At 38.1% G+C, this 22,420-nt stretch overlaps 2 protein-coding genes across 8 annotated transcripts in view; one reads left to right on the top strand and one right to left on the bottom strand.

Annotated features, from left to right (window-relative positions):
* GFM2 (GTP dependent ribosome recycling factor mitochondrial 2) overlaps window positions 1-15,941 on the bottom strand; it is a 77,560-nt gene extending 61,619 nt beyond the window's left edge. For 3 of the 7 annotated variants that reach the window (XR_004423481.1, XM_033109904.1, XM_033109902.1), the window contains exons 1-7: window positions 15,735-15,941; window positions 13,193-13,279; window positions 10,829-10,913; window positions 9,184-9,241; window positions 8,657-8,754; window positions 1,462-1,587; window positions 698-786 (exon numbers count right to left, since the gene is read on the bottom strand). Coding sequence is in view for 6 of the 7 variants with exons in the window: in XM_033109904.1 (XP_032965795.1) it covers window positions 698-786; window positions 1,462-1,587; window positions 8,657-8,754; window positions 9,184-9,241; window positions 10,829-10,913; window positions 13,193-13,255 (519 nt within the window). In the remaining variant the exon portion in view is untranslated. Of the gene's footprint in view, window positions 1-697; window positions 787-1,461; window positions 1,588-7,219; window positions 7,418-8,656; window positions 8,755-9,183; window positions 9,242-10,828; window positions 10,914-11,912; window positions 12,026-13,192; window positions 13,280-15,734 lie in introns of those variants that run through there. The other 4 variants (XM_033109903.1, XM_033109905.1, XM_033109906.1 and 1 more) reach the window with 4 other exon arrangements.
* Window positions 15,942-16,014: 73 nt separating this feature from the next.
* Window positions 16,015-22,298, top strand: NSA2 (NSA2 ribosome biogenesis factor). Its single transcript, XM_033109913.1, has 6 exons — window positions 16,015-16,161; window positions 17,704-17,891; window positions 17,975-18,125; window positions 19,512-19,691; window positions 21,272-21,464; window positions 22,066-22,298. Exons 1-6 carry the CDS (start codon window positions 16,159-16,161, stop codon window positions 22,131-22,133), a joined length of 783 nt encoding a protein of 260 aa, XP_032965804.1. The 5' UTR covers window positions 16,015-16,158; the 3' UTR covers window positions 22,134-22,298.
* Window positions 22,299-22,420: the final 122 nt, after the last annotated feature.

Below are 22,420 nucleotides of genomic sequence, written 5' to 3' on the forward strand. Positions count from 1 at the left end.
TGATTTGTAGTTCTTCATATATTCTAGATACAAGTCTTTGGTCATACACTTGTATTGTGAGAATTTTAGCACATACTGCCTAAGACAACAATATTCTCCTACATAATCAATAGTGTTACTGCATTCTGGAATTTAATATTCATGTAATATTTTATCTCACATTACAAATTTTCTCATAGGTTATGGCTTACCTTTTCTTTTTTTTAGTTCTTAATAAGAAAATGTAATTTTGATAAGGTGCAATGAATCAAATTGTTTTCTTTTATGATTTATGCTTTTTGTGTTCTCTCTAAAAAAATGTTCTACCTACCCCCCTTCAGGTCACCCTGTGGATACACTGGTGATTGCTATTTCTGTGACTAATAAAGTCTTTTGTCTCTGACTCAGGAGTCTTGTATCTTCTCCAAGAATCCATAAAACTATGGCAGGCTAACGTGTTAGCTTGAAAATAATGTAGAATCTCAGTACCTTCATAGTTCAACACTATCATATTTTGTATGGAAAAACAAACATACTTTTACTATGAAATATCTGAGATCACATCTCAATATTAAATTCCAACTTCCTTTCATCATAATTTGATTTATATGTGCTTACCCAATAAAGGGCTATAGTAAACTAAATCTGATATATTCTACTTTTTAAAAAATCAGGCTGTTTTGTCTTTATTTTACTTTGGCAATATTTATTGTTTTACCTCTACACCAGCAGAGGCATCAAATACAGCCACTGCACCATCCAACACTCTTAGGCAGCGCTCAACCTCCAAGGTAAAGTCCACATGACCTAACAAAAAGATGAAAAATATAACACTTAAAATCTTAAAACAAACAAAAGAAACGTGTGACCCAGCAATTCCACTTTTGAGGATGTATCCAAAAGAATTGAAAGGAGGATCTCAAAGAGATACTTGTATACCTATGTTCATACCAAAACTATGCACAATAGCCAAGATGTGGAAGCAACCCAAATGTCCATTGATGGATGAATGGTATATACAAAATTTAGTATATACACAAAATGTGTTGTATATGTACAACGGAATACTATGCAGCCTTAAAAAGGAAATACTGTCACAAGCTACAGCATGGATGAACCTTGAAGGACTTTATCCTGAGTGACATACACCAGTCACAAAACAACAAATATTGTATGAATTCTATTTATATGAGGTATCTAAAGTAGTCGGTCCTACAGATACAGAGAGTAGAATGGCTGTCACCAGCGGGGGGAGATGGAGGCAAAGAAGAGTAGTTGTTTAATGGGTATAGAGTTTCAGTTCTACAAGATGAAAAAGTTCTAGAGAGCTGTTTCAAAACAATCTCAATATGTTTAACACCACTGAACTGTACTCTTAAAAATGGTTAAGATGGTAAATCTTATGATACATGTTTTTCACCACAATTAAAACAAAAACCTCAACTGATGCAGCATCTCGGCATCACTGGAACAGCACCATACCTGGCGTATCAATGAGATTGACTCTATACCCCTTCCAGTCAAACGTAACAGCAGCTGATTGAATAGTAATGCCTCTTTCTCGCTCTTGAGCCATAAAATCTGTCACTGTGTCTCCGTCATCAACATCTAACCAGGAAAAAGACGACACAGTTAGGCTTAATCACAAGTGCATTTTCTTAGTATGTGATATCTACCTGACAATTTAATTTGCTTTAAGAAAAATCATTCATAAAATATTTGGTTTAATATTTAGAGCCCTCAATCTTTCTCTAAATAAATCCTTGTTCTAGAAAAAGCTTTTTTCAGAAAGATTAATTTACCTATAAAATAATTTTCCTGTTAACAACTAAGATTAAAATCTGTTTAAATATTTTAATTTTACTGAACCATATACTTCTTTCACTTTGTTCCTTGTTTAACTTTCATTATCCTTTTATCTGATGTTCCTCAGGCCTAATCTCGACAGAAGGCAAAGTAGTACAATGAAAGAGCACAGACAGACCTAGATTTAAATCCCAACTTTACCACTTACTACTCTATAATTCTGAGCAAGTTACTTAACCCAGTTTGTAAAATATGGCTAATAAAGCCAAACTTGCCAGGTTATCTTAGACTGAAACAAGACTATATATATAAATACCTAGCTCAGTAAATGTTAATGGTAGCTGTATGGAACAAGGTAGAGACAAAATTCCTCCCAAGTTACATTATCCTTTACAAACCCTTTTCATCACTAAATTTTCAAAATAAAAAAGGAGGGGGGTATTTATTTGTACAAATGCAAATAGTCTTGGGAGAACTTCTACAGCATAAAGGCCTGGATAAAGTTCATTGTGACTTCCGAAAAGTCACTGAAATTAATCTGCAGTAACATTCTTTAATTATGCATTTCATTCTAATTAAATGTATACAGTAAAAGAAATAAAAAAGAGAACTTCCAGTCAAGATGGCACAGTAGGTAAATACTGTGCGTACTCCCCCTCACACCCACATAAAAATTACAACCAAATTATAGAACAACCATCACTGAGAAGTCCTATAACTAAGGATATAAAGAAGCAGCCATGTAGAGACTGGTAGGAGGGGCAGAGATGTGGAACAGGCAGATCCCACACCCACAGTGTGGCCATTAAGAATTAGGAGGGATGTGATGGCTGCAGAGGTCTCCCCTGAGGAGCGAGGGCTCCCAGCCTTACACTGGGCTCCTTAGACCAGGGCTCCAGTGCCGATAAGAGAAATCCCCATAACTTCCAGCTGTGAAAGCAGCAGGGAGAGAGGGAGAGAGGGAGAGAGAGAGGGAGAGAGAGAGAGAGAGAGAGAGAAATGCTAGAAACCTCGTCCTCTGGAGGAGCCTACTCTCAAACTCACTTGCTCTGGGCTCCAGAGCAAAACAGCAGCTCGAAAAGCACCAAGGACAGCTCTCTCTGGAGACAGAAGTGCTGGCAGGTGCCACTGATCCTTTGCTGAGCCCTCTCCCCACCCAGGTGGTCTGGGACAGGTGGACGTCAAATCTGTGCTCTCCATTAATCTGGTTAACATCGTTTTTCCTGCCCTGGTGATTCCAAGACCCTGCCCCACCCAACTCATGCACCCAGCCAAACCTCTTCCAGAGGCTTTTCTACACAAGTGGTCTGCTTCAGCTTGAGCTGTGAACTTTCTTAAAACCTCTTGAAGGTCCACAATCTCTGAACAAGCAGCAGCTGGCCTCAGTGTACCCTGTACCTCTTGCTTAGCGGCTCCAAGTCTGGCACAAATAGTGACTGGCCTCAACTTGCATTGTAACTCTCATCAAGTGGTCCCAAGCCTGGCATAAGCAGTGGACAGTCTTGCTTTGGAATACAGTTTCAACTACATGGCCAGGGACCAAGCACCTGGCCTCAGCTCATATCATGTTGCCCACTAAAGAGTCCCAAATCCGGACTTGTAGCAGACAGCGTAAGTTTGCAGCATAGGCTCTCCAAAACTCCTCTAAGCCCAGCACAAGCAGCAACCAACCAACTTTGTAGCTCCTACCAGGCAGCACCAAGATGGGCACAAGTTGCAGCTGACCTTGTCTTACACCAGAGCCCCTCTCAAGAGTTTTAAAAACCAACACATCTGGTGGCCGGCTTCAGATCACACTGTAGTACCAACGAACCAGCTCCACAAATGACATACCCAAAGAGTGGACTGATTTGGCACAGAGCCCCGCTAAAGCTACTCCTGTTCTTTGGGGTCAAAACCCACACAACAGCTCATCAACTGTAATCACGGCCATCCCTCACAGCCAGTCAGTGTGAAGATCAATCCCAACCACTGATGTGCCAACAGCAATCAAAGCTCAACTACAACAGAAGGGCACACACAACCCACACAAAGGACACAACTGGAACATGTGGCTCAGGTGACCAGGGAGACTGCCACTAGGACACACAGGACACCTACAAAATAAGGCCACTCTGCCAAGACTGGGAAAGATAGCAGATTTACCTAATACATAGAAATAAACACATTGAGTCAGCCAAAATAAAGAGACAAAGAAACATGTCCCAAATGAAAAAATAGGACAAAGCTCCAGAAAAAGAACTAAATGAAACGGAGACAAGCAATCTACCAGAGTTCAAAACATGGTTATAAGGATGCTCAATGAACTTAAGGGAAGAATAGATGAACTCAGTGAGAACTTCAACAGGCAGAAAACAAACAAACAAAAAAACAGTCAGAAATGAAGAATATAACAAAAAATACATTACAAGGAATCAATAGATTAGATGAAGGAAAGGATCAAATCAGTGATCTGGAAGACAAGATAGTGGAAAACAACCAACTGAGACAGCAAAAAGAAAAAAGGATTTTAAAAAATGAAGACAGTTTAAGGGGCCTCTGGGACGACATCAAGCGCACCAACATTCACATCATAGGGGTACCGGAGAAGAAGAGAGAGCAAGGAACTGAAAACCTATTTGAAGAAATACTGGAAAACTTCCCTAACCTGGTGAAGGAAATAGACGTACAAGCCCAAGAAGTGCAGTCCCAAACAAAATGAACCCAAAGAGGCTTGCACTAAGACATATAATTAAAATACTAAAGATTAAAGACAAAGAGAGAATCTTAAAAGTAGCAAGAGAAAAGCAGTTAGTTACCTACAAGGGAGCTCCCATAAGAGTGTCAGTCAGCTGATTTCTCAACAGAAACTTTGCAGGCCAGAAGGGGTTGACATGAAATATTCAAAGTGATGCCAAGTTAAGACCTACAACCAAGATTACCCAGCAAGGTTATCACTTAGAATCGAAGGACAGATAAAGTATTTCCCAGAAAAGAAAAAGCTAAAGGAGTTCATCATCACTAAACCAGTATTACAAGAAATGTTCAAAGGACTTCCATAAGAAGAAAAAAATCACAACTACGAATTCGCGTAAGAGGAGTGATGTCAGCAGTACGGCATCACGAGAAGACCTCCAGGTCTCTCCCCTTAAAGTTACAAGTTGGACAGTTATAATTCAACAAAGAATTCCCTTCAGAACACACAAACACGTCTGAAAGATCCACACATTTAGACCTCTGAAGGTTGGCTGATTGGAGTGAACGGGGGAGATGAGATGTGGAAGGACAGAGACTGAAACTGCAGATGCAGGGTGGCTCTAGCTGCAGCCTCAGGGGACGGATAGCAGTGAAGGGTTGGGGTGCAGCCCGCATTGGGCAGATCGAAGGGGCAGAGATGACAACTGGGCCTGGCGGCCAGTACATATTGAGGCTAAAGTCAGGGGCAGGGAAGTGGTGTAAAAGGTGGCAGCATTCCACAAACCGCCATCACAGGACAAAGGGATCAGCAAATACAGGAACCTGCCACCCCCATCCTCCTGTGGCCCGCCCAGCAATAAAATCCTCACTCAACAGATTGCGAAAGCCAGAACAACTTTTCAGCCTAAGTGGTCTATATGCATTGCGACTGAACCCACTGGAAAAAACAGAGCCACAGATGTGTGAACCCACCTCTCCTAGTTCACTCCTCCTCCATTGCAATGGTGTGGCTAGCAGCCTCTAGCTGCAGGGAAGCAACATGGAGAACACACAGGCCAGAAGACCCACAGACCGAATCAAAGAAATGCAAATTAAAACCACAGCTGTCAGAATGGCTATCATCAATGAATCAATAAACAAGTGTTGGCGAGGATGTGGAGAAAAGGGAATCCTTGTGCACAATTGGTGCGAATGTAAATTGGTACAACTTCTATGGAAAACAGTACGGAGGTTCCTCAAAAAACCAAAAATAGAACTATCATACCAAAAATAGAACTATCATACGACCCAGTAATTCCACTTTTGGGTATTTATCCAAAGAAACACAAAACACTAATTTGCTAGATGGATGAAGATGTGGTACATATATACAATGGAATATTACTCAGTCATAAAAAAGAACGAAATCTTACCATTTGCAACAACATGAATGGACCTAGAGGGTATTATGCTAAGTGAAATATGTCAGAGAAAGACAAACAGCATATGATTTCACTTATATGTGGAATCTGAATAACAAAATAAAGAATAAAGCAACAAACTCACAGATACAGAGAACATTTTGATGGTTGCCAGATGGGAAGGAGTGTTAGAGGAATGGGTGAAAAAGGTGAAGGGATTAAGAAGTACAAATTGCCAGTTATAAAAATAGTCATGGGGATGTAAAGTACACCATAGGGAATGTAGTCAATAATACTATAACTATGTATGTGTCAGATGGGTACTAGACCTATCTGGGCAATCATTTCCTAAGTTACATAAATATCTAATCTGTAGTACACCTGAAACTAATATAATGTTGCGTGTCAAACTAATTGGAAAACAAAATTTTTTAATAAAGAAATGAAAAAGAGCTGATCTTTACCATTCAAAATTCAAGAACAGAAGTTATCATGGCATTATACTACCACTACTCATGTCAGCATTAAACCTCTAAAATGCTAGCTAGTTTCTACATAACATGTTTGTGTGTGTGCATATGTATACATAAATATACATACACTTAATGCAACAGAGGGGGGAATAGCAAGAAAAATGTATCTGTCAGCAATTCCAAATATCTATATGTTAAAGAATTATATTAGTGTTGCCAGTTATTCACACATAATTAACCAAGAAAACAAACATCATCAAGGAGACAAAGAACAAATAACTAACCGAAAGATCTAAATGAGGCAGTAAGTTTTTTAAAACACACAATAACAAGATTTTTAACAATAAAAACTTTATTTCCTATTCTCTCTTTATGATTACTCACATGACTAACAAAATCAACGCTGGAAAAGTTTTGCCTCAATTTGGATAGTTTCTAGTGGCCTGAACCAGAAAAGAACTTCAAAAGATAATCTTATATATACATACAATGGAATTATTATTCAGCCTTAAAAAAGAAAATTCTGGTACACACCACAACATGGATAAACCTTGAGGACATTATTTTAAGTGTTAAATAAGCTAGTCACAAAAAGACAGGTATATACTATTCTACTTATATGAGATACTAGAGTAGTCCAATTCATAGAAAGGGAAAACCGAATGGTGGTTACCAAGGGCTAGGAGCTTGGTGGAGGGAGAAATGGAAAGTTGTTTAATGGGTACAGAGCTTGAGTTTTGCAAAATGTTCTGAAGACTGGTTGCAAACTGTGTGAATATATTGACACTACTGAACTGTAGTTAGAAATGATTAAGATGGTAAATTTTGTTATGTGCTTTTTACCAAAATTTTTAGAAAAAGAACTCAAAAGTTGCCTGGACCCACCTCATTCTGGATCCTTGCTTCAGAGATACAAACTGGGGATGTGAGGGAGGGGTTCTTATCAGATCCGTGACACGATAGAGGAAGCCTGACAATGCTCCATGTTTTGCTGTCTGTTATATCCCCATATACATAGCAGTACTTCTATGAGAAAGTCATGTGCTTGACAATTGGGAATCTATCATCCTGAAGATTATAATCCTAGGAGGAAAAGAACACCCAGGATTAGAATCTTCATTTGAAATGCACTCTATTGCGAACCAGTTCCAAGGATCCAGAGAAATGGTTTTCAATCAGTGCATTTCAAAATCACTGTGGAACTTTGGAAAAAGATATTCATTTCCACTTCTGCTATTATGGACCTGGTGACCTCCACTTTAAATTTTGAAACCAATTGTTTTACTAGAGATAAAGAACAGCACTTCATAATGACAAAAGTGTTGATTCATTAGAGAAACATAACAATCAAATGTGTATGAGTCAGAGTTTCAAAATACATGACACCATCAAAGTGTCGTATCAGACTTGCTAAACATCCAGGCCGTACCACACACTTGCTAAGTCTTCATTTCCAGAGTGCAGAAAAGGCATGGTTATTTAAAAACAGAACAACAACCAAAAAAGCGACATGGGGTTTCAAATCTGAATGCCTGGTCAAGAACCACAGTTTTTCACGTTAGAAAAAATAAATTCAAAACAGATAAATACTACTACCACTGTGGGTTAAGGTTTAATGAAATCCTCTTTTTCTCTGCATGAGAATTTGATCTCTGGTTAACTTTGTGGTTCTTTTCTTCTAGAAACCAGAAAATAGAAGTATGCCAACTATGTTGCTACGCAACATATCTTATGGAAAAAATTAATTTGATTGGTAAGCTGTATCTGAATTGGGAAGAACTATAAATGAATTAGAAATACCTGATGGAGATACACAGCTTTAGGCTTCCCTGAGAGGGGTATAACATGTCCCTTGTGGGAAACCTGGCAGACAGCACACGGAGCAGTAACAAGATACTCATTTCTAGAGGGGATGGATCTTAGAAGATTCCAGGGGGGCTCCTGTGAATCTTGTTACTGTGCAATTTCAGCTATCACTTCAGGCTAGTCCAAGAGATAGCTCCTAAATAGCATGTGGGCTATTATATAAGAACTCTTACAGGACGGAACACCTATTGCTGGTCTGCTGGTAAGCTATGGTTCTTGACCTATAGCCTAAGTAGACCAGTGCCACTGTGGCCCAAGTCTTATGAGCCTGAGTGTTTAGTTGAACCTAGGAAGACCCTTTGGTGGGTACTGCAACTACCTTCTCTTTATGTTGTGGTTTAGACATCAGTTCCTCCATGCCATAAGCAAGATCTCTAGGTTAACTTCTTAATCAAAATACTTTCCAATGATGGTTTTGCTAACCGGGGGGTGGGGGAAAGAAGAATCCATTCTAACCTCCCAGTGATCTTGTGTATCCAGAATAGTACAATATTCTTTCTGTGGTAGTAGTTTTGCCTGCGTCAATATGAGCCATAATCCCAATATTACGGATTCTGTTCAAAAGGGGGGGGGGGGGAAAGACATGTATTATAAGGTGGACATTATTAACATTGTAAAACCCAAATTTTTATACTGTACAAATTTTGCTGTACAAAATTTATACAATGGTGTAAAAACTAGAAAAATGGAACACATACCATTACATTACTCTGACAAAATAGGTAAGTACAAGAGCTAACTACAATCTTGTGAATATCTTATATTTATTTCTATTAAAAGTATGCTGTTACTACATTAAATTTTTTAGCATTCAATTGAGAAAATAGCTTTTAAGATACATACCAACATCTATTCACAATTAGGTAGGGCAAAAAGTCACAGAAATTAGAGCTTCATTAACAATGCTGAATTACGCCCATGAGAGAAACCTGTAACTTTTCATGGCAGCCTATGGAAAAGACAATATCAATGACAGTACTTACTTAGCTACAGGAGGGTTGATGATGGAATGAAGGGATTTGATATCATTTCCTATTAAACCTAATGGAAATAGATTAAAATTAAACTGTTTAAGAAATGGTCCTTTAATTTACAAATGAAAGACATTAAAATAATTTTAAGCAAATATTGTAATTCCAATTAAAGTAAAACTCTCATTTACTTAAAATTTATTTTCCTGCAATCTTTAAAGAAAGGCTATGGATGACTATAAAACAACACAGTTTTAAAACATCAATTTCTAGATCACATCCTTAGAAAACTATAGATTTACCCCAATCTCTGCTACATTCTACAATTCTATTTATTAATCTACTTAATGGCTTTAATCTATGTGTTATAATAGAATTGTATAATTAGAATTAATGTTCATAATAATAACCTTAAGCACTAGATCTTGAACCAAAAGAAAATATAAAATGCACAGTCCCGTAAACCTGCATTGGCAAGGCTTGAAGAGCTAAGAGTGAGCCTCCTATCAGCAGATAATGAATTTTTGTACAATTTGGAACCTACTTTCCTTCAGCAATCCCAAGGACACAATACTTTTAAAGACAGCCTAGGAAGTACCATTCAACAGAAGCTGTAATAATCTAATACTTCTAAAAGGCCATGTAGTATTTCTGGAATAAAAACTCCATAATGACTTACTCCATGCTTAGCATGTATTTTATTCGTAATAATGAAGCAACAATGCAGTGACATTTATAAGCTATACCTTCCTGCTATTTAAACCAGTGCTCCCAAATTTCTAGACTAGATTAAGAAAAGTTCTATTATATTTTGAAAACCTCATGGAGGTTTGAAGATGGAAAGATAATCTGCACTGCTATAGATAAATCTGCATTTTCCTGTAATCCTGCAGCAAAATACAGAAACCTAGGTACACACAATACTGCACGCCATTACACTCACATACCCGTAACAGGGTATGTGAATTTAATTTACACAATCAGTATATTTAGCCAATTTTCCTGCACATAACACAGATGGTAAAGAGAATAGCAAAAAAATGGAAATAGTTTCATTGAGTCTCCCATATGTCTGTTTACTTCAAACACAGAAGGCTATTCAGAATTGGGAGTAGTAGTACCTCAGCCTTCTAACTTTTAAGTCATCTAACCTAAACTATCCCAGATGTATATAACCAAATTACTCTGAAGAACCTTCAAAATAAATTATTCTGGTAAACCTGACACAGCAAATACTTTTGTATAAAAACCAGAAAGGGACTACATCATCAATATTTTACAGCAAGAGCACTCAACGAGAGACTCACCCACTACACTTTGGAGCCAGCTACTAAAGCTGACTCAATCCTTTCCTTTGTTCAGCTCATTAGGATGGCCAGCAGATGAGGAGCATGAGTCTACTGGTATTCCCTCCTGGGCTCTATCAGAATACTCCCAACTCCTAATAATCTCAAGGAAATAGCCAAGAAGTAAAAAGGAGCCACTGTCTGGTTGGAGACCCCTCCCTAATAAGGGAGATGCTTACAAATGAGACAGAGATGGGAAGCTGGGGAGCAGAGAAAGAAAGGGGAAAAGAGAGAGGGGAGAGGAGGAAAGAGGGAGAAGGAAGAAAGCAAACAAGCAGTTTAAGAAAATAAGAAGACTCCAACAGTATTACCTGGTAGGGAACTGTAATTTCTTCCAAGAGGCACATGTGGCTTTAATCTTTTTAAACTTGCTCGTATTTTAGAGTAATACATACTCTAGTGGAGAAAAAGAAACGACATTATTTTTTTTCTTAGCATGACTTATGTCATGCAGGGTGTCAGGTGCGGTCTATGGTCCTGCTCCCCACATAAGAACGCAGGATATGGTGAGGAGCCTGGAGGTGAATGCAATATCCTGGACACAGCCAGGCTCCTCGCACAGGGCCCCTCGTGGAAGACGCTTGTCGCATAGATCGTGAGGCAAGACCCTGTAGAAGTGGAGTGTGGGGACAGAGCCAGGAGTGCAGTTTCCAGGCTCTCGGCCTCACATGGAAAGATGCTGGCTTGGGTAGTAGATGGCCGTCAGCTGTGACTAGTTGGCCGTCAGTTGTAAGCCTTGAGCCGTTGGCCACTAATATAACTGCCGTGGCTGCGTTGGGAAGTGGAGTCGAGAGGAAGTTGAGGGGAGTCGTCGGTCGGTTGGCAGAAAAGCGGACAGCAAGTCGCACGTCGTGTGAATCCAGCCTTCAGTGTGACTATAGTGGTGTGACTCCCCTACCTATGGCTCCGTGGGTGTTCCCTTTTGGCGTAGCCACATCCTGCGTTCTTATATGGGGAGTGGGAGCAGAGACCCCGCAGACCGCCCCACGTGACAACTTATTACAGTAGTTTTAACATCTTAACTATGCTTTGTCAGAGAACCAAATATTTTGAATCTCCTTAAAGTAGTCCCATTGTTAACTCCAATTCTTTTAAAAAATGCCAACCCAAGTTATACTACAGGGAAAAAAAAGAATAAAAGTAGTACTGGTTTGCTATTTTGAGCTGACCTTGGTGCTGGTTCTCCTAGACCTGTGGCATTAGCATCACAGGGAACTTGTTGGAAAGAAAAACTCTCAGGACCCACTCCAGACAAAAGAATCAGAACCTCTAGGAATGGGGCCGAACAATCTGTGTTTCAACAAGCCCTCCAGATGATTCTGATAGCTACACTTTGAGAACGAAGATCCTTAAGTTTCCAGAGAGAGTCATAAAAGTTAAAAAGGTCTCTCTTACCCTGGATATTCTTTGGTTCTCCTCTACAGCTGCTAAGAGCTGGTAGGGGTCATGGACTCTAAAACCATCAGCTGTTTTCAGAATTTATAACAGTGGTTACACATTAGAATCACCTGGAAAGATTTTTAAAAACATCTGCAGTGAGGGAAGAAGGGAGTGGCATTTTAAAAGTTCCCCAGGTATCTTCTCCAAATGTTCCCACAGAGTCTAAATATTCTACATACCCATTTATTCCTAGACCACTGTGGGGACAGAGCCCCAAAAAGCAGTTTCCAGGCTCTCGGCCTCACATAGAAAGGTGCTGGCTCAGGTAGTAAATGGCTGTCGACTGTGATCACATGGCCATCAGCTGTGGCTAGTTGGCCGTCAGCTGTAACCAGTGAGCCATTGGGCACTAATATAACTGCCGTGGCTAGGCTAGCAAAAAAAGGGGGGAGCTAGCAAAAAGATGGTGGCTGAGCCTGCAAGCGGCGCAGTGAGGGTTGAGAATTGTGTTGCTCCTGGTTCCTGTGTCTCCAACCCAGCCGCCAGTGAGAGTATAGGGGTATGACTCCCCTACCTATGGCTCCGTGGGTGTTCCTTTTTGGCCTCACCATGTCCTGCGTTCTTATGTGGGGAGTGGGACCAGAGACCCCGCATGACACCCTGCATGACACATGGCGTAGTCGGCAGGATCCCCTGCATTACAACCACTAAATACACACTTAATGGTTGACAATATATTTGGAATTGTTACAGTTAGTGTATGTAATGTTTTTGAGCTGCCACATCTGCCTTTTATGTTATCATGGAATGCATACCTGTGCCTTCTATATTATTTCTTCATTAGTTACCAAGTTTCTGGCAATCAAACACTATTATCCTAAGAAACTGTTTCAAGAGTAGAGACTCAAAGCTATCAAAATCTCCCCTGCATAATGACCAATGTAAGACAGTATCTACCTGTCATAGGTGTATAGTCTGAAAGCATCACCAATGAAAACACTGAAGAAAAACTGTGTAATTCCTTGGGCCATTAATGATCTCAAAATGGAATATATAAATATTCTTCAAAATGCTGCACACACACACACACAAAAAAAATGCTGCACAGGTGATTTTAAAGTAGCAAAATAAATTTATAAACTAATGATACGGCATGCTTCTCCTTAGTTACAGGTTCTCCCATATTCCCTGTTTAGAAACTGCTGTAGATAAATATACTAGTATATACTATGCCTTTCGGGACGTAAAGAAACTGAAGTTGTTGAAGTACATTTAATTTTACAAGAAAAGCTTACATTAATGTGCAACCTGGACATTTTCTTATGATTCACTGCAAATATCCTCAAGCTGGACAACATCTTGGCTCTCTAAACTGTTATTCTCTGAAAAAGAAACATACAAAATTATAAAACTAAGTTTAAATATTACATTTCAGTAAGACATATAAGAAAGGCCTATGTAATATATATGGTAAAATGTATTACTTTTTAAGAGTAGGAACATTTTTAGCTATCAAAAACAGGACAACTTTAAGAAAATGAAAATTCTGACTAAACGTGAGAAATGTGGTTCTCAAGCTTAAGATGTCCCTTTTTATAAGACATAAAATTTTACATTAAAATTTATAATTTAATGCAAATGTATAGAAGTAAGTATAGAAAGGTGGGCATCTACATGTTGGTTATTTCTCATTGGCAGCATAACCTTTTGTTTTATGTATATATTCTGATTTTTCTACCATAAATATGTAAAAATAAAATCATGTAAAAAAATACAGAAGCAAGTCCTCTTTTATAATTATAGAAACTAAGCATCTTTCATTTTAAATATTTACTAAATATTCACAATATTTCAAGTACAGTATCAAAGTTATAAGATATGCATTAAAGCATCTGATTGGACTTGGGGGAGACAAGTAAATAAGGTTAAACCATTGGGCAGCATGTTATGTAAGAAGCCACATCAAAATTCATGCCTCCTAAATCTGCTTTTTTCTGTATCTTAAGACAGAAACATTCACTACCCTTATTCACGAAGTCACCAAATCCTTTTGATATTATTTCCTAAATACATCTTGAATCCATTCTCTCTTCTTTACTTCTAATGCCAAACTTCAAGATGTTTGCAAACTCATGCATGTTGTATCTATTCTAAAATAGAATAATGGATTCTAACAGAATACTCACTGATATGGTTTGATTCCACGTTACAACTAACCTTTAACCACTTGTCAAAACCTGGTATAGCATCCAAGATGGTCCACAATTTTCTGAAAAGATTATTAAAATAATCCTCCCTTTCCCAACCATATATGTACATGTACATATGAGGCTGAATTTTCTTTATGCACCTCAAACAAAAATAAAAAATTATATAGTAACATAGTAGTAAATGCAGAAGCAGATGAGATGCCAGCTGTTTTCTATAAGCAGGTCATTAAAGAGACTTACAAAATTGTAAAGCAATGTAAAACACTTCCAACTAAATTATTTTTGTTTTGGAAAACACAGGCATTTTTCACAAATCTATATTACTTACATTAACATTTAATGGATTTATTATTTTATAATGAATTACTAAAATATTTTAAAGTTTTAATTTCTAATATTTGAATATCAGTTATAACCCACATAAACAACACTCTGGAGTTCTGAGTCATTTTTAAGAGTATGATGGATTCCTACAGATCAAAAATTTTGAAAAACTTATTCCAATGCCATGTTTCTCAAAGAGAATGCCTGTGATTATTTTAGGTAACAGACAAAAAAATTTACTAAATATTAGAAAAGATAGCCGACAAAACCTGTAATTTTGTAAAAAATGTTGCTTAAGATGAAGTTAAATTTACATAAAACTGTTAATTAATTTATGGAAAATATTAAGTAAATAACGGCACAGGTGACATTCAGATGTGACCAGTCTTAGTATTCAAATCACTAAGGTGGGAAACACTGCTTTAATCCATTCTTTACACATATCAAATAAACCTCATCTAGTCACTTCCCTACTTAAAAACCTCTTTTAACATGACAAATCTGTCCCCAACTACCGTCACAGCTTTGTACTCTCCTATTCTCTACATTAGGGAGCTCTAGCCAAAATTCCCCCAAAACACCATGCTCTGACAACTCACACCTTTGCGTGCAATGGTGTTACAGCCTGGAAGCAGTCCTAGAATCCCCAAAGGCCCGTACCTGGTAAATTTCTACTCTATCTTCAAGCCCCAGCTAGGAAGCCTTTCTTAATTTTCTTCTCTCTGTTTTTATAACACTTGGAACTTCCACTTACTCCTGACAAATATAGTATTTACAAGTTACCTCCACTACTGTGAGCGCCCCAAAAGGAGGACTCATTTACCAGCAGTCCCTAGCACAATGCCTCAAACATTTTTTTTGACCTATAGTCATTTATGGCTAGGGTTTCTTGGCGGGAATTCCCGCCCGTTCTCAGGAATTTTTTTTTTTTTTGCCTTCCCATTCACGAACTGGAATCAAGGAGCCGATTTTCCCGATTTCCTAAACAACTTTTCTCGGGATTCCGGAATGGAAAAGCGAAAAAAATATTCCCGAGAAACCCTATTTATGGCGCTCTACTTATTTTCTTCTCCCCTACGGGTCAATGGATTTCAACGAAAATGGTTTCCCTATTGGTGCTATCAAATGAGTTACTCTATAAGGCCCAAAACTACTTAGGTCTTGGAGAATATATAAGTGCTCACTAAAAGTTGTTTAACACCTGATAATATAAGAAGGGCTGTTGCATTCTTGAAGGTCATCGGTGCCCAAGGCAGAGCAGTCTTAGGCACGCGGGAGTCGCACGGCACGGTTGGGTACCCACCTGGCACTCAGTCGCATACCGGAGGTCAGCTTTTTCCTCCCAGGCTATTGGGAGCGGGAGGTGCGGGCCTACGCCAAAGTCCGCATAGGCCTGCCTTCCCCACCTTCGCCAGCTTCAGCGAACCGCCAGGTACCGGCAATACCCGACCCAGGTCTTTAGCGTTCTGCCTCCTGGGAACGCCGCGAAGCATCACTTCCGGCGGTGCAACACTCAAATGCCTCCTTCCAGCAACTTCAACTTCTCGCTAAAAGGGGAGAACAGGCTCGGAACCGATGCGTCGCGCTTTCGGTGGAGTCGGTCATTTTCAAAGTTTCCCTTTCCTGTCGCCAGTTGCATGGAGTAGGCTCTCGAGTTTCTGAGACCCGAAAGTCGAGAGCTTCTTTGCGCCCAGGGGACTGCGCCTGGCGTCTGCGCGGTCGTAACCATGGTGAGGAGGATACCTCGGGCACTTGCGACCTAGGGCATCTGAGTTGGTGGGGCCTGGGGGCCCCAGGGCACTGGGGCTGGATGTGAGGCGTGGTAGACGGAAGTGAAGTACTGCTGAAGGGAATGAGGGTAGACTCCGAGAGATCGGCTCGGCGGCGTGAAAACAACTTCACATTGGGGACACAGAATGGGGTCTTTGCCAGAGCGCAGGCTTTGGAGCGAGAAGGTTTCAATCTGTTCAATTCTTGCTTTCGCCACATGCTGCTTGGCCATCGGTGCCAGAACCTAGGGATAACTGTATACGGTAGGCATTAATCCCACCATCACCTCCTTTTACTGCTGAGGAAACTGAAGGCATGCCTTGCCACGAGCCAAGCATCTGATGAGTTGCGTAGTTGGGCTTACAGCCCAGATCTGACTACCAGATCCTTTCTACTACATCTCTCATCTTTTTTCCTCTGCAAAATAATATTCCACATACCTTTCTCATGGTTGCTGCAAAGTTTGTGATAGCAGTTGAAAACCCCACACCTGACACGTAGTACCTTGTTGTTACTTTACATTATTTATTTTCTGTGCTGGTGTTGGCTTTGTGTCATTATTTTGCTGTCTTAAAATCCAAATGGACGGGGCTACGTGTTTAAAGTAAAACAAAATTGGCGTATAAAACAGGCACTTACAGCAAAAGGGGATCCCATACATTGCTGGTGAAATGCAAAATAGTACAGCCACTTTGGAAAGTAGTTGACATATGTCCACACAGAGTTATGTACATATGTTTATTCGCTAAAAACTGGAAACAACTCAAATATCCATCACTCAGCAATGGATCAACAGTGGTATATCCATATATTGAAATACTAGTTGGTAGTAAAAAGGAGTGAAGGACTGATACATGCAACAACGAGGTGGAATCGCAAAAGCTTTTTGCAAAGTGAAAGAAGCTAGATCCAAAAGGCTACATATTGTAGATTCCATTTACATTTCATTCTGGGAAAGGCAAATTAAGAGTAATAGATAGCCGACTGGAGGTGGAAAAAAGAGGACTGATGTCAAAGTGACACAAGGCAACTTTCTGGGGTGATGGAAATATTCTTTATCTTGATTTTGGTGGTTTATGCAACTGTATAGTTTGCCAAAATGTACAACTGTATACCTACACCCAAAAGATAGTTAATTGTAAATTATACTTCAGTAACACTGACTTAAATTTTTTAAAATAAAACGTATGAATGATGATGTTATTGAAAAACTAGAATACTGATGTTTCGAAAATGGAGAGATCCTGAATCAGATGATCCCTTTTCTGGTTCAGTGGATTTGGACAGTGCCCCTTCAGTGAACAGTAACTTCCCTGAAATTACAAATAGAGATCCTGAAGCCTCACAGCATCAGGATAAAAATTTCTTTAACTTGTATCATGTGAATAGGCTTAATACTGCAAGAGTTATTTAAGCAAGAGAACATTTGGGTGACATAAGGTCTTAATATTTCATATGCTGCTCAGAAGAAATTTAAGTTAAAATTTCTTGCATCCTTATAGCCACAAAACGAACATATTGAGTTACACCGGAAGCGCTATGGATACCGTTTGGATTACCATGAGAAAAAGAGAAAGAAGGAAGGTCGAGAGGCTCATGAACGTTCAAAGAAGGCAAAAAAGATGATTGGTCTCAAAGCTAAACTCTACCATAAACAGCGCCATGCTGAGAAAATACAGATGAAAAAGACGTAAGTGATTATTTGTTGTAGCAAGTTAACATATTTCCAATGAGTTGTTAAAAATTATAATCTTGAATCCTTCTCGTTGGTAGTATCAAGATGCATGAAAAGAGAAACACCAAACAAAAGGATGATGAAAAGACTCCACAAGGAGCAGTACCTGCGTATCTACTGGACAGAGAGGGACAGTCCCGAGCTAAAGTACTTTCCAATATGATTAAACAAAAACGCAAAGAAAAAGCGGTAAGCAACAAAAATTTTTCTTTTGTTCAGAATTACTTAAATTCAAATTTGAGGTTTAGTTTGTTTCTTCAGTATTAATTGTAAACTTGAAGTCCAACTACTATTCCCATTTAGACAGTCCAACTACTATTCCCATTTAGACAAAGTTTTAGATTTCATTTTGTATAAAATGTTTACTAAAAACTTCACTTTCTCATCAGCCACAGCACATTTTAGCATTTAAGAGGTTTTTTGAAAATTAGAATGCCACTTACCTTTAGTTTTAACAAGTTATTTAAAAACAAAAAGCAAGCATCGAATCTCGAATTTAGTATTTTAACTTCCTGTATTTGGCAATTCTGTGTACTGTTGTGAAGGATACAACTGCTTCTTGTTTATGCTGCCCTGCAGTGCCAAAATTGGTTAAAAAGTAGAATGGGAAACACCTTAAGTGATGTTGACTTAAAAATTGTTTTTAAAAAAATACTTCTGAATTGCGCTCGGTATCAAATTAGGTTAAATTCTGCTAAAAACAAAAAGGCATAGATACTATTTTTAAACACCTATGGATAGATTGATAGAAATTCAGGTAGCAGGAGAGTATATGGTAACTATAAAGAACTTGCAGTCTCCAAATTTAATTTTAAAATCTTACTGCTTGTTTTTTGGTGTGTAATTATCCAAAATTAGAATGGTAGAACTTTAGCACCAAAAGAAACTTGAGAGATTATCTAGTTAACTACTCCTTATTTCACAGATGAAGAGACTGGAGTCCAGGATGTTGTAAATGATTCTTCATAGTCCCTTATCTGTGAAATGGTCGAGTTGGTTCTAGAACTTGTCTTAGTAATAAATCCAGAATTCTGTTGCCTTGTACTGCTTCAGTTTCATAGAATTTGCATTCTAGGAAAGTACAAAACTATCTGGTGATGATTGTTTTAGTAGGTTGGTGCAAAAGTAATTGTGGTTTTTGCAGTTTTTAACCTTTTAAACTGCAATTACTTTTGCACCAACTTAATAGTAATAGTCTAAATCCATTCAAGGTAGAATATGAAGATATACTGAGAGGCGAAGACTTCCAATTTTACACTATTAACTACTTAGTAGTAAGCATGTGTACTGCTTAGAGAAGTTACTGCCTTATTACAGGTGGTATTTTTCATGCATAACAAAGTATTAAGATTTTTAGCTAAGCGAACCATTTTATTTAATCTGTCATATGTAAACTTAACAAGTTCCAATTGTTTGGGGCTTGTGAGAAGACAGTGCCGACCTCTAGGAGACAATTGAGCCAAAATCTTGTTGGTTTAAAAAAGGGAATCTACTACTTTGTACAACTAAAACACGTTTGACTTTTTATTCTGTGTTTCACTGACAATATAAATTTTAACTGTGGTCTATTTTTAGGGAAAATGGGAAGTCCCTCTGCCCAAAGTTCGTGCCCAGGGAGAAACAGAGGTATTAAAAGTTATTCGAACAGGGAAGAGAAAGAAGAAAGCATGGAAGAGGATGGTTACTAAAGTCTGCTTTGTTGGAGATGGCTTTACTCGAAAACCACCTAAATATGAAAGATTCATTAGGCCAATGGTAAGTCCCTTGTAAGAATGCAGAGGCTTAAATAGTAGTTCCTGTATTAAATTGGATAAAGTAGTATTACAATTTCCTGAAATTCCTAAAATTAATACAAAAAACAGGTTGAAAGACTTTTTTGGGCTATTTTTAAGATATTGATAAAGATTGCTTTGTATTTTCCCACTACCATCAAGAATCTGTCTTCAGCTTCGTAAGAAAATTGAAATGAAAAAAAGAATTTTCGTTACATTATCCGTGAATCTTGACTTGTAAACATGACATAGTAGGATGATTTTCCACATGAAATCATTTTGCTCATTCAATAAGTGATCTATATGTTTGACACTTGTCTGAGAATAGTTAGAAAACTTGAGTAGGACTTTTTTCAAGTCAGTTTTGGTTTAGTAAGGAAAGTCTCTTAATGTTTTTGAAAACAGTATGCAACCGTTGAAAATATAAAAGTGGGACTTGACTTTCTGGTGACAACAGTGGTCAAAACCAACCTGCCCCCAATATAAATGAAGTTACATTTTTGCAAACTCCTTTAAACAAACTGATTACTCTCCCAACTGGATATCCAGCCTGCTTACAGAAACACAGAACCAGAGAGGAAAGTTAACAGTGTTACTCTAGCTCTCAACCTGAATAATTTTTAATGGATTAAAATGTTGTCAGCCTGATTCTATAAATAAAGTTCTATTGGAACACAGCCATGCCAGTTCATTTACATATTGTCTATGGCTACTTTTTTCTGCAGAGTTTGAGTAGTTGTAACAGGGACCATTATGACCTGCAAAGCCTAAAATAATCAGTCTGGTAATTTACAGAAAACGTTCACCCATCCCTGGATTCCCCTTGTTTTGATTTCATATTCATTATCTTCTAAATACATTTTTGGTAGCCTTAACAGTTCTACAGGGAGAGAATATACAAGTCAGGCTGTTCTATGCTTTCTGTAGCTTCGCAGATATATTTCATATTGTGAATTAATCAGATGGCATTCTGAATGGTGTAAGTTTCTTAACCAACTTGATTAATGAGTCCTTTACTAAGAACTTGATTTAGTATCATTTGCCCCCTACCTCTATATAGGTAAAAATCAAATTTTAGAGATGCAAAGTGTCGTGGTTTTTAAAGTGCTACACTCCTAAAGACCATATCTAGGTGACTGTGGCCTCTTGTCTCTGGGCTCTCTCTTCCATCCTTGACCAATGTTACCATCAATGCAAAGAAAGTTGGCAACCCACCTGCTTTTTCGCCATCTAAATTAGATGAGGTATATAAAGACTTGGAATCGGGATGCTTAAGTTTGATTCCATCCACACACTATTTTATCTGGGAACAAGTCATTTAACATGCCAATCCTTGTCTTATTGTTTTAAAAAGGGGGGGGGAGAGTTGTATGTATCCTCTTAACTATCGGGTTTTTAGTCTGTAGAATTGTAAGTATTTTTATTTGATACCTTAATATTTGACCTTTAATCCATGCTTTTTTTCTTTTTTGGGGGGAGACTATTGGAAAAGATAAGCAAAAAAGATCATTACTCATCACTGTTAATATTTGGACTCAAACATTCTTGTGTTTGACTTACTAGGGCTTACGTTTCAAGAAGGCACATGTAACACATCCTGAACTGAAAGCTACCTTTTGCCTGCCAATCCTTGGTGTAAAAAAGAATCCCTCATCCCCACTTTATACAACTTTGGGTGTTATTACCAAAGGTACAGTCATTGAGGTGAACGTGAGCGAGTTGGGCCTTGTGACACAAGGAGGCAAAGTTATTTGGGGTAAGTAAACTTTTTAATATGGGGCTGCTACTGTTATCCTAAAACTATGAAGTTTCAAGTTGACATAAAATACACAGCAAATTTTAATGCAGAAGAGCTAGGTAAGTTAAAGCTTGATGTTAACCAGATTTAAATCTTTAGGAAGATTACTTTTTGTAGAAAAAGTAGTTATTGAATATAATTCTTTTTAATTTAGCTTATTGGTTTCAGTTATATAAGATATACTACAGTGCTAGACTTAGTTTGATACTGTTCATTTAAAAAGTCATTAATTATGAGGGAAGCAGATGCAAAGATATTATAACTAAAAAATATTGGAAGAAAATACACCATGAGCAGGGGAAGGGAGGCATATATCGAATACACAGCCAAGCTATTTCAGTATTAATTAAAAACTGAAATGTGTCATGCAGTAATTATAAATTCTTTTTTCCTTATTTTCTTATTTTTCTGCTTTTAGTGCCGATATTTCTAAACTTTACGGTTCTTTGAAAGAGAATATAACTCTTAAAAGTAGTAAATTAGAAATATTTGGGGCAAAGATTATATTCTTTCAAATCAATTATTAGCTAACATCCCTCCTTTTGCCATCTTCCCTTAGGAAAATATGCTCAGGTTACCAACAATCCTGAAAATGATGGATGCATAAATGCAGTCTTACTGGTTTGACAGCAGTTCATACAAGTAACTCCTTATAATTATTGAAGATTATACATCAATCAAGAAAACCACCTTTACTGTGATGTTTCTGAGTACCAAACAGCTTCCATGTCTGCAGTCAAGAGAACTATTTATTCTATTGTAAAGAACATTAAAATGGCCCAGTTTTACAAATTGGTCTTTATTTTGGGGTCTGTTTAGCATTTAGATGTTCATGAAATTGAATGATTAAACAAGCAGTTATAAAAATATCCTACTTCATCAGTATCTGTATTAATAAGTGGGTACTCAGCAAT

The sequence above is a fragment of the Rhinolophus ferrumequinum genome, chromosome 7, assembly GCF_004115265.2.
Source record: "Rhinolophus ferrumequinum isolate MPI-CBG mRhiFer1 chromosome 7, mRhiFer1_v1.p, whole genome shotgun sequence".
In the NCBI taxonomy this organism is placed as follows: domain Eukaryota; kingdom Metazoa; phylum Chordata; class Mammalia; order Chiroptera; family Rhinolophidae; genus Rhinolophus; species Rhinolophus ferrumequinum.